The sequence below is a fragment of the Hemiscyllium ocellatum genome, chromosome 1 (genome assembly GCF_020745735.1).
Source record: "Hemiscyllium ocellatum isolate sHemOce1 chromosome 1, sHemOce1.pat.X.cur, whole genome shotgun sequence".
NCBI lineage: Eukaryota > Metazoa > Chordata > Chondrichthyes > Orectolobiformes > Hemiscylliidae > Hemiscyllium > Hemiscyllium ocellatum.
Window position 1 is genome coordinate 136,147,777 of NC_083401.1, and position 12,444 is coordinate 136,160,220.

A 12,444-nucleotide genomic window follows, 5' to 3' on the forward strand; every position below is an offset into this window, starting at 1 on the left:
CAGTTTCAGTTTGCCAGCATAATAAACTGATAGCTTCTTGTATTTGTAAATCAAACGGGGACATGTACGTAGAATGGCACAGTGGGGAAATCTATTGTACCCATCCCACTCTGTTCAGTGTTTTAAATTCTGCATCTTTTGTCATGTAGTCCAGGATCATCTGAGAAACAGCACGGTCAATAAAAGGGGAAAAATATCCACATTAACAGATTTGATTTGTACAGTCCAAATAGGCTGCAAACTTGAACTGACATGAGTACTGGTCTTATTATGTCAACATTAAACAAATGCATATTAGATACAAAAAGGAATTTTTCAGAATACTTATGTAATGGATACAAGGTCTCTGAAATGAAATGATTTGGAGATGCTGGTGGACTGGGGTGTGCAAAGTTAAAAATCACACAACACCAGGTTATAGTCCAACAGGTTTAATTGAAAGCACACTAGCTTTCGGAGCATCGCTCCTTCATCAGATGATAGTGGAGGGCTGGTACATGGCAGGTACTCACGTGACTCAGCCAACGTGGTCTATCTTATACGTTGCAGGCAAGGATGCCCTGAGGCAAGGTACATTGGGGAAACCGAGCAAAGGCTACAATAACGGACAGGAGTGTTCCCTCCCAGTTGGGGAACACTTCCGTGGTCCAGGACATTCGACCTCGGATCTTCGGGTGACCATCCTCCAAGGCGGACTTCGGGACAGGCAGCAGCGAAAAGTGGCCGAGCAGAGGCTGATAGCCAAGTTCGGTACCCATAAGGAGGGCCTCAACCGGGACCTCGGGTTCATGTCACATTACAGGTGACCACCATTGCACTATACACACACACACACACACACACACACACATATACTGGCATTCCTATACACACAGACACACATATACAGAGATGCACACACAGACACCCACACACACCCTTACAGACACACACACTCCCACAGTCACACATGCACCCCCTCACAGACTTAAGACACTCTACACACACATACATACACACACTCACAACCCCCAACCCAGACACACAAAACACACTCACAGACAAAGACCCACATGCACACATATATTTTGTGGGGTGAATTTGTACTTGAAGGGTAACATTATACTTTGCTCAAACACTGCATGCATTCATGTCGAACTCTGACCTCAAAAACTGCATGAATTTGTGTAAAATTCCGTTATCTCACTTTTTAGATTAGAATCAATCTAAACATCATGGCATAGACAGAGAACACAGGGGACTAACACCTTCAATATATTGTCTAGCTATCACCATTATTAACAGCTAACTCGAGAATGCAACTTTTTAAAAAAAGCTTTTGTGATTTACACATGAAAGAAGTGAAACTATCATGGTATTCTAACAGATGAAAGGCTTAACAGACAATTAATTTTTCAATGTATAATTTCAGTTACATCACACTGTAAATTCTTGCTATAAATTCTGTGTGTTAAGTTTCAGCCCTCCACTATCACCTGATGAAGGAGTGACGCTCCGAAAGCGAGTATGCTTCCAATTAAACTTGTTGGACTATAACCAGATTTTTAACTCTGAAATGAAAGCAACTGATGCTTCAGCAGGTATTTGTTTTCAGTGCAAGCATTCCAATAAGATATACCCAGTTGCAGTTGGCTTAATATACATGTGGCACAACCAAAGACCCGAACATTTGGAGAAACTTAAATCAATTAATAATAGAACATTTAAGAACTAATTTGGATGATTTAACTTCCTAAAGTTTTCTATAAAACAGGCTTTTGCTCAAGAATGTAAAGCACAGGCTTGCATACTTCACCTTCTTTTCCAGCTTCATGTCAAGCCGCAGATCAATATAAACAGGTTGTCGTGGGTAAGTAAAGTCTAACTGCTGAAACTTCTTCAGCATGTCAATTGCAGTTTCAATATCATGCACTTTCTTTGGATAATACTGGATCCGGTAGACATCATCAACTGGCTCCCAAGCTGTCAGACCATATGGTTTATGTCTATTTAAGTCTGTTTTGCTCTTACTTTTAGGTTTCAGGTTTTCCTCCTTTGGTTCTTTCTTTTCTGTTTTGACAGCTCTAGTACTGAAAAAATGGAAAACTATTCAATAGCTTTTTATGACAAGTACAAGACAATGCACAGATCAAAATTGTTTTCTTAAAATTTAAATTCTACAAGTGAAGCTGTATTCATAATGCATGAGTGAACAAGTCAGTCAAGGAAGCAATAAGTTACTGGACATTTCCTGTGCAGTATGCGGTTCATCCAAAGAAATAGCTGATCAAACTCACTGATAACAAAGGATCTTGGAATATTATTTAAATTATGTTAATTTTTAAGATTGGGGTTATTTATTGAGTTGATTGATTAATATATTGATGTCACACGCACAGACACAATGAAAAGTGTTGTTTTGTGTGCTATACAAAGTGCATCTGGGTAGTGGAACAGAGTGTGGAACAGAATGTAACAGTCACAGAGAAGGTGCAGGGAGAGAGATCAGAATCAAACATCAAAAGCCTAAAGCTGTAAAATATATCACAGAATATTTAAAATGAAATACATGAGCTGTGTGAAAGATAGGGGAAAAAACTCACCTCTAGTAGTAGAACAGTCAGAAGATTTTACATATCTCAAGGAATAGCTTGTCAATTTCTGCATCATTGCAAAATGATATGCAGAATAACTGCAACTGAATCTATGCCAATTTAGAATTTCATGTTTAGTACAAGATATTCTGGAACAGGCAATTCCTCTTGCTTTCACTCTATATTATTTGATCTTATTTTGGATGCGTCTTTATTTAACTTAAAATTTTTCAATTAAGATGAGCCCAGATAATCTGCTAGGCTCTTTTAGGTTTTTGATGTTACTAAAGACATTCCACATCTGCTCGGCATTGGCGTATGGACCCCTTCCTGATAAAAGATAACAAATTTTTAAAGTACTTCTCCCAAGAACTTAAAACTTTTTTAGAAATTAATACTGGTACGGCTAGCAATCCGTCAATGATGTGGGAGACCATCAAAGCTTATGCACGAGGTTTGATCATCTCCTATTCAGCGACCCAGAGGAAAATGAAGGGAGAGCAACAGCGTCTGCTCGAAGCTCGCCTAAAAGCAGCCGAAACAGCATACGCTGATAGACCTTCTATCACAAAATTGCAGAGGATTACAGCGCTTAGGACAGCTTTAAACACCGCGCTTACTCAAACGGCTAAAAGGGAAATATTATTTGCGAAACAAAGATTATATGAATATGGCGACAAACCGGGTAGATACTTAGCATTTCTTGCAAAGAAAAAGAAAGCCCCTCAAACTATTCCGACCATCAAGGAAAGTACAGGTACCCTGACTCATGATCATAAAAAGATCAATGCGACCTTTAAAGAAGTTTATTCTGAACTATATAGATCGCAGGATTGTGAAGATAGGATTAGGAGGATGCAGTCATTTTTTAAAAATTTGACCTTCCCGGGCCTGACTCCGGAACAGGTGTCGGCCCTAAATACCCCTTTAACAGTCCAAGAAATACTTGAGGCAATTAGGCAACTTCAGAGCGGAAAAGCACCGGGCCCGGATGGTTTTCAAGCTGAATTCTATAAAGAATTTACAGGAATATTGGTTGACCCACTTATGGATATGTATAATTTTGCGCATAGTCAGGTCTGTCTCCCGCCCACGCTGAAAGAAGCAAATATTTCTCTGATCCTCAAAAAAGGAAAAGACCCAGAAGATTGTGCATCTTACAGACCAATATCCTTACTAAATGTAGACTTTAAAATTCTCTCAAAAATGTTAGCACTAAGACTAGAAAGGGTACTGCCATATATTATAAAGGAGGACCAGACGGGATTTATTAAGGGCCGCAGATCATCCAATAATATCAGAAGGGTCTTGAATATGATTCAAGCCTGTCATCAGGGAAAGATACCAGGAGTAGTAATTTCATTGGATGCGGAAAAGGCATTTGATAGGGTTGAATGGTCATATTTATTTTACACATTGGAAAGGTTTGGCGTTGGACAGGTGTTTACCAAATGGGTTTCAACATTGTATAATGACCCCAAAGCAGCTGTTATTACTAATGGGTTAAGATCGAATGGCTTCAGTGTGGGTAGGGGCTGCCGTCAAGGATGTCCTCTCTCACCATTGTTGTTTACACTGATAATCGAACCATTAGCAGAAGCCATCCGGACTGATCCTAATATAACGGCCCCGAGGATTGGTACAGGTAAACACAAAATTACCCTCTATGCAGATGACGTTCTCTTATTCCTCAGTAATCCTTTAATGTCAGTGCCTCGTCTAATTCAAGTTATTAATACATTTAGTGCATTCTCAGGCTATAAAATTAATTTTTCAAAATCGGAAGCCATGCCAATGGGTGGTCTGGCTATGATACCCCACTTAATGGACGGATCCCCTTTTCCCTTCCATTGGTCCCTGGAGGGCTTCTTATATTTAGGTATGTTTATCACGCCAGTATTTGATCAGCTGTATAGGGCTAATTTTGTACAATTAATGGAAAGGATAAGGCAGGACCTCCAGCGATGGAGAGACCTTCCGATTTCCTGGCTAGGGAGAATAGCATTAATTAAAATGAATGTTCTGCCCCGTCTCTTATATCCTATGAGAATGCTCCCGCTGATGCTGCCAAGGCTAGCCCTACGTAAATTATATGGCTGGTTGGGCTCCTTTATTTGGAACCATAGACGGCCCCTTATTAAGCTGAAGAAGCTACAGCTTCCACAGGCAAGGGGAGGACTGGACTTCCCAGACTTTAGGAAATATCAGTTAAGCTCCCTACTAAGTTACATAGCTGATTGGGTTTCATCTGATCCACAATCAATTTGGCTGGATATCGAAGCCTCCCAAGTAAAATACCCACTTATTAACCTTTTATTTTCAGTTAAGAGGAAAATCATTACAGACCACTGTAAAAATCCCATAATATTAAACACAATTAAGGCCTGGAATATAATGCGGCAAAATGAGGGTAACTCACATAAAACATCCCCCCATGCACCAATAGTAGGCGCATGGGGATTCCAACCGGGGATTACAGATGCCACCTTTAAACTCTGGAGATCCAGGGGCATCTCATGCTTAGGGGACCTATTTAAAGATGGGATCCTGATGTCCTCTGAGCAGCTGCGTCTGAAATTCGGAATACCTAATGGGGATCTCTTTCGATACTTCCAAGTTCGAGATTATATACAGAGGAAGACTACATTAATAGATAGTCTTTATAAATCAGACAGAGAACGTAATGTCTTACGACCAGCGGGGGCATCCTCCGTTAGTACTATATACCATTTGCTACATGATGGAGTCTCAGGAGACATGGATGACCTGCTTAAAACATGGGAGCAGGACTTGGGGCTAGAAATCTCTGAGGATATGTGGAATGACATTTGGGAAAATGCTAGAAGAATTGCTATCTGTAACAGAACTCAGGCTATCCAACTAAAGATACTTCATAGGGCTCATATAGCTCCGGCTCGACTGGCAAAATTTAAGGCAGGAGCATCTCCAATGTGTCCTAAATGCAAAATAGAGGTGGGTACTCTTGTACATTGTCTGTGGACTTGTCAGAAAATCCGCAGATACTGGACTAAAGTGGCAAATACCCTGACAGAAATTTTAGGAACGGAAATTAGGGTGCACCCTGTATCTCTCCTTTTGGGCTTTTCGAACCTCTCATCTCTGGATATGCATGGGAAGAGACTATTTTCTATTCTCTCTTTCTGTGCAAGGAAAAATATTTTGGTGAACTGGGTGGCTGAGGGCCCCCCTGGACTTTCAAATTGGCACAGATTAATTATGGAATAAATCCCCCTTGACTTCCTCACAAATATGGTGCACCGAAAGACTGAATTATTTTATAAAATATGGCAGCCCTTTTTGAATTATATAAATGCAGATATTTCGGCTATCCTAACAAGGGCTTTTATTTAGTGAAGATTTCAGACCGGGCTGCTCCGGGGACCCTTGGGAGAGGAATCCTGCGCGAATATGGGTTTTATTATATTTGATGTTTATACATTCCGAGCATGTAAGAGACTTAGGTATACACTCTGGTTAGTTATAGGTTAGATTAGTAGAAAGTTGAGTTTTTTTTTCTTTCTTTTTTCGTTTTTTTTTGTTTTCTTTCTTTCTCTTTTCTTTGTTAAATTATGACTATTGTATATATGATTTAATTGTACATCAATGTTTGTGTTTGAGAGTTTTGTTTATTTTTGTAAATTTGCAAAAATGTTAAATTTCAATAAAAATATCTACAAAAAAAAAAGACATTCCAACCCACTGTTTTTATTAATATTAGAAACCTAATCAGTTCCACTCCTTGGGAGCAGGAACAATATTGTCAATACCGCTACTGCTTCTGAAATTATATTGGTATCAACTTGTCGACAATGCAATGACAAATTTGCTAAATGCTTTGCATCCCCTAACTTTCAAACTATACCTTGAAACAATCATTCAGATTATACTCCACTGATTAGTTGCAAGTGTTTCAACAAAATAAATGAATTTGGACTCTTATCATAATTTTCTGAACTCATCAAGGACAATAACATGTGTGCTGGAAATTGTACATTTTCCCACTTTCTGCATCTAAGTTTCAACAAAATACAACAAGCAATTGTGGAATGTGTCCCAACCACCTCCAAAGTCAATCTTGTTCCTAAAACTATCCAATGATTTCTGAGATGACAAAATTGTACCTCAGTTTGAGCTTTGAATTATAGTTTATAAAGGAAATGCCAAAGACAATTTAGATGCATTGCACCATAGGATTGTTAGCTAAAGGATGGACACAGGAGACTTTCTCCAAATATATCTCATGAACATCCATCAGGTAATGGAAGTCAGTATGCTAACTTAGCTCCATTTATCCTTGATGAGAATAACAGTGGTTACAGCACAAAAGAAAGCTACACAGCCTATCATATCTATATTGGCTTTCCGCAGAAACAATTGAGCTCAGTCCCCTAAGCTTTTCTTGTAACTCTGCAAATTAGTTTCTTCAGGGGTTTGTTCAATTCTCTTGTGAAAGCTTCAATTAAAGCTGTCTCCACCAAATGCACAGGTTCTGTGTTCAAGATACTTGCTGCATGCAGAGAATTTTTCTCATAATGTCATAGTTTCTTAAAAACAGTGTCCTCTGATTCTGGCCAATAGAAAAAGCTTCTTGAGATCTTCTCTGTTGAAGCTCTAATGACCTCTACCAAATTGCCTCTCAATCTTTCTGACTGAGAACAACCCCAAATTCTCCAATCACAGAGGTATAGTCATTGCAACAAAGGAGAAGACCATTTGGCACATTGAGTCCATACTGGCTCTCTGCAGAGAAAGCCAATGAGACCAATTCTCCATTCTATTCCTGAAAGCTAATTTTGCTCAAGTACATTTCAATTTCTTGTTGAAAAGTTTGATTATCATTCTTGTATATACCAAGTTACAGGTCATCATCAGTCATGGAGTAAAAATATTCTTCCTCATTTCATCCGACATCTCTTGTCCAAAGTTTTAAATATGTGTTCCTTAGTCCTTGTACCATCACCATCTTTATCAGATCTCTTCTCAATCTCTGTTACTCCAAAGAACACAAATCTCAGCTTCTCTCATCTGGACCTTGCATCTATATTGCCTCATTCCTGGGTTCAGACTGGTAAACCTCTTCTGCATTCTCTCAAGAACCTTCACATTCTTCCAAAAGTGTGGGGGCTATAACTGGGCACAATTCTCTGTGCAATCCCTTAATAATTGATACCATGGTTGGTTGCACTCTTGCAAGGTGTTGTAACTTTCAGCAATTCCCAGTGCAGTGTGCTAATTTGAGAGTGGCAAACACTTCAAAAGGTCCTGCACTACTTTTCTTTTCCTGATCAAAATCTATTCACTATCATAAGCACCCACTGCCTAAAGAGTGCTTAACTTCTAGAATGTATAATCAAAGAATTCTTAACCTTCTTCATATTCCATCAAGTTCAGTTACCCATAAACTCAGTAATGCTGAGCTTGTGTACAAGCAACTGAAACCACTTCCGACATGGTGACATGCATGAGATAACCTGTGCTTCAAACATGATGCAAGAAATCCAATCTGCAGGTCTCAATTGCCCATACATGATCAAAAAAAAATCAATTCTAACAAAATCTAGTTTGTACCTTGTCTCAATTATTATAAATTTAAATCTCCCCACATATTTAACATTCTTCATTCCTAGAATCAATATTGTAAATTGGCAAGTTTACAATCAGACAGAGAGGGGAAAGCAAGTGGTGAAGATGACACAAAGAGTCTACAGAGGGATATAAATGGTTAGGCGAGTGAGCAAAGACTTGGCAGATGGAATAGAATGTGAGAAAATATAAAGTTGTGCACTTTGGCAGGAGGAATAGAGGAGCTGATTATTAATTAAGTAGAGAAAGACTTCAGAAAGCTACAGCAGAGGGATTTGGATGTCCCTGAATATAAATCACAAAGTTCGCTTACAGATTCAGTAGACTACAGAAAGGAATTAGAATGCTGTCTCTTACTTCAAAGTGAATGGAGTATAAAAATAAGAATCTTGCAACATGATTCCATGGAATTCTATGGACAGTTTTGAGTCATTTATGTAAGTGAAGATACATTGTCATTGGATGAAGTCCACAGCAGGTTCTCCAGGCTAATACCAGGTATTGGAGGCAATCTTATTGAAACATACAGATTCTTAGACAACTTAACAATAAATGCACAACAGTTGTTTCCCTTTTCAGAGAGTTTTGATACAGAGGGCATATCCTCAGGATAAGGAGCTGCTCATTTAAGACATAACTGAGAAGCACTTCTGTCTCTCAGAGGGTAATGAATCTATGGAATTCTTTGCCACAGAGGGCTGCTGATGTTGGGTCATTAAAAATCTTCAAAGCTGAGATAGACAAACTTTTAGTTAATAAAAGGGTCTGAAGGGATGAGGAAAAAGCAGGCAAGTAGATTGCAAGAACACCGACTGTCTAATGGAATGGTGGGCAGAATGTCTTAATCCTGCTCCTACATCTTATATTTTCAAATCTTTTCTGCACCCTCTCTGAAGCCTTCACATTACAGCTAAAACGTAGTGCCCTAAAATTGGGCAGAATACATCAACTATAAACAACTCTTTGCTTTTGTAGTCCTTGTTCCATTCTAAGCATTTTCTCAACCTGCCCTGCCATTCTCATATTATATATTAAATAAATGTCCATGTCGCTGTCTCTTTTAATGAATCATGATTAATTATGCTCTCATGCAAATGGTAACCTATCGTTATATACAGATTTTTAAACACATATTAAAAAACTACATAATTTATATTCATCCGGCACAAAATAAAACATTTCAACAAATCTGAAAAATCCTACTTCACTGCAGCAAATTGTCTGACTGCAAGATGTTTCTTCGATAAGGATGATATGCCAGTATTGCTGTAACCGCCTATTAACGTGTGCTTATGACATCCAATGAACACTGAAATATAAAGGAAAACCAATCACACAAAAAATCATTCCATATTTAAATACTCATACATTAAAAGTTCTTTAGATTGCAAAGTGAGTGAAAATAGAACATATTGCATTTACTTATTCATATATTGAAATAAAAGTTGAAAGTACATCATTATTAGCAATAAATATAACTTTTCTAAGATACATCATCCACTGTCCAGTGTTCAAACCTGTCAAGTATCACAGTGAAAATATGCTGCTTGAGAAATGATGAAAGGAAGCTTCATTTATCACTGCCAATTGTCAGAGTGTAAAAATTCACAGTAAAGTAACGTGGCTGCAGTGAAATTGTTTCCAGGAATGAAGAAATGTAGAACAGACCAAGATAAATGTAAGACAGGTATTAATAAAATATATAAAAAGGATTTTCCTCCAAAAAGTGGAACCTGCTTCCATAAGGAGTGGTTGAAGCAGCAGCAATTGTATTTAAAAGATAGCTTATTGTGTAAAGCAGAATAGCACCATTCCCTTATAATGCTTATACTCTCAACCTACACTGGCTTCTGGGCAAAGAACATTTTGCTTTTCAAATTTGCACCCTTGTTTTCAAATCCTTCTATAACTGCACAGGTGATAGAGGGATAGGTGGCACAGTGGCTCAGTAGTTAACACTCGGTCTCTCAGTGCCAGGGACCTGCGTTGAATTCCAGCATTGGTTGGCTGTCTGTGTGGAACTTGCACATTATCCCAGTGTTTCTATGGATTTTTGCCGCGTGTTCTGGTTTCCTTTCACAGTCCAAACGTGTGCAGGTAGGTGCATTAGTCATGGTAAATTGCTTATAGTGGCCCAGGAATGTTCAGGGTTGGGTGTGTTAGCCATGGTAAATGCAGGGTTGAGGGATAGGGTGGAGGGCTGGGTTAGGGTGGTATGCTCTTTTGAGGTTCAATACAGACGAGAGGGGCTTAATGGCCTCTTTATACATTGTAGAGATTCTATGAATCACACCCTGCCCTATCTGTTACTCTCCTCAGGCTTCGAATATATCAACTCCTATCTAATTTTAGTTCCTTGTACATTTCCAAATTGATTTACACCGCCAATCATCCTTACTTCAGTTGTCCAGCTCCCATAGCGCTCGCCTGTTCTTCCTACACTTCTCCACTTTGCTTTCCTCCTATCTCTTTGACCTGATATCTCCTTACATGGCTTATTAAGAGCATTTTAAGTCAAGTTAAAACCGAAATGCCATTGTGTGTTTAGTGATCTTATAGCCACTATATTACAAGTTGTATTGCATGGAAGATGAACACAGGGTTGGAATAGGTAATTAAAGTGGGAGTCTGCAAACACTGGCTAGCCTGCTTCTATGTTGTAGATTCCATGAAATGTAGCTACAGCAATCAAAATAAAAATATTTCATCTTAAATAACAATTGTCTGTTTGGAAGGTTGTTAGATGCAGAATACGTAAAGTCACTCAAATTTCTTAGCAAAGAAACAATTATACAATTAAGTAAAATAAAAAAATAAAATCGCCAAAGTATTTTCAATTGGCAGCTTACTTGCTTGAAACACAAGAACACAGGAGAAGTCGGCCATTTGGCCTTCTGAGTTGCTCTGCCATTTAACATGATCGTGGCTGATCACCTGACTCAGTAACTAATTCCTGCTTTCTCCCAGACCCTTTGATCCCTTTAGACCTAAGAACTAAGAACTATATCTCTCTCCTTCTTGAAAGCATTCAATACTTTGGCCTCAACTGCTTTCAGTGGCAGAAGATTCACAGGCTCACTCTCTGGGTGAAGAAAAGGTCTCCTCATCTCACTCCTATCCTACATCCTTAGAATGGGATTCCTGGTTCTGAACTCCAAGTCATCAGGAACATTATTCCTGTCTAGACAAGAAAGCTTTACAGGCAATGAGATATGCCTCATTCTTTAAATTCCAGTAAATATTGTCCTCACGAGTTTCAGATTATCTTCATATGTCAGTCCTGCCATCCCAAGAATCGATCTGGCAGAATACTATTCAACTACTTCCATAGCCAGAACATCCTTCCTCAGATAAGGAGACCAAAACTGCATAGAATACTTCAGGCATGGTCTAACCAAGACCCTGTACAACTACAGCAAAATATTCCTGCTCTTGTACTCAAATCCTCACACTGTGAAAGCCAACACACCATTTGCCTTTATCACCTCCTGCTGTGCCTGCATGCTTACTTTCAGCAACTCGTGTCCGTGGTCACCCAGATTCACCTCTCCCTTTGTGAATCTATCGCTATTCACATAATAATGTGCCTTCCTGTTCTTGTTACCAAAGTGGATAACCTCACAGTTATCCAGTCTACTTCATGCATTTGCCCACTTAATCAACTTGTCCAAAGCACATCTGCACTATCCGCACAGTTCACTCTGTCATCCAGATTTGCGTTGTCTGCAAACTTGGAGATATTACATTTAGTCCCCTTATATAAATTATGAATATACATTGTGAATAGCTGGCATCTAAGCAATAATCCCTGCAATACCCCACTACTCACTGGCTGCACTCAAAATATCCATTTATTGCTATACTTTGTTTCCGACCAGTTCTCTTTCCATGTCAGAACATTGCTCCCATCCTGTGTGCTTTACTTTTACACGATAATGTAAATCTTTTGATTTATTTCATTGTCTTCTACTCAGCCAAGTCCCAGGCTTGCAAAGAAATGAGTCACCAAACCAAGTCGAGTTGAGTTTCTGGTCAATGGTAGCCCCCAGATATTGATAGTGGGGGATTCAGTGATGTAACACCATTGAATGCCATTGAGTCATAGAGATGTACAGCATGGAAACGGACCCTTCGGTCCAACTCGTCCATGCTGACCAGATATCCCAACCTAATCTAGTCCCACCTGCCAGCACCCGGCCCATATCCCTCCAAACCCTTCCTATTCATATACCCATCCAAATGCCTCTTAAATGTTGCAATTGTACCA

The 12,444-nt window shown here is 39.0% G+C and overlaps 1 protein-coding gene across 2 annotated transcripts in view; it reads right to left on the reverse strand.

Moving 5' to 3' along the window:
- Window positions 1-12,444, reverse strand: part of mrpl1 (mitochondrial ribosomal protein L1) — a 75,734-nt gene that overhangs the window by 57,398 nt on the left and 5,892 nt on the right. For both annotated transcript variants that reach the window (XR_009645185.1, XM_060832221.1), the window contains exons 2-3: window positions 9,381-9,486; window positions 1,796-2,069 (exon numbers count right to left, since the gene is read on the reverse strand). Coding sequence is in view for 1 of the 2 variants with exons in the window: in XM_060832221.1 (XP_060688204.1) it covers window positions 1,796-2,069; window positions 9,381-9,486 (380 nt within the window). In the remaining variant the exon portion in view is untranslated. The remainder of the gene's footprint in view (window positions 1-1,795; window positions 2,070-9,380; window positions 9,487-12,444) is intronic.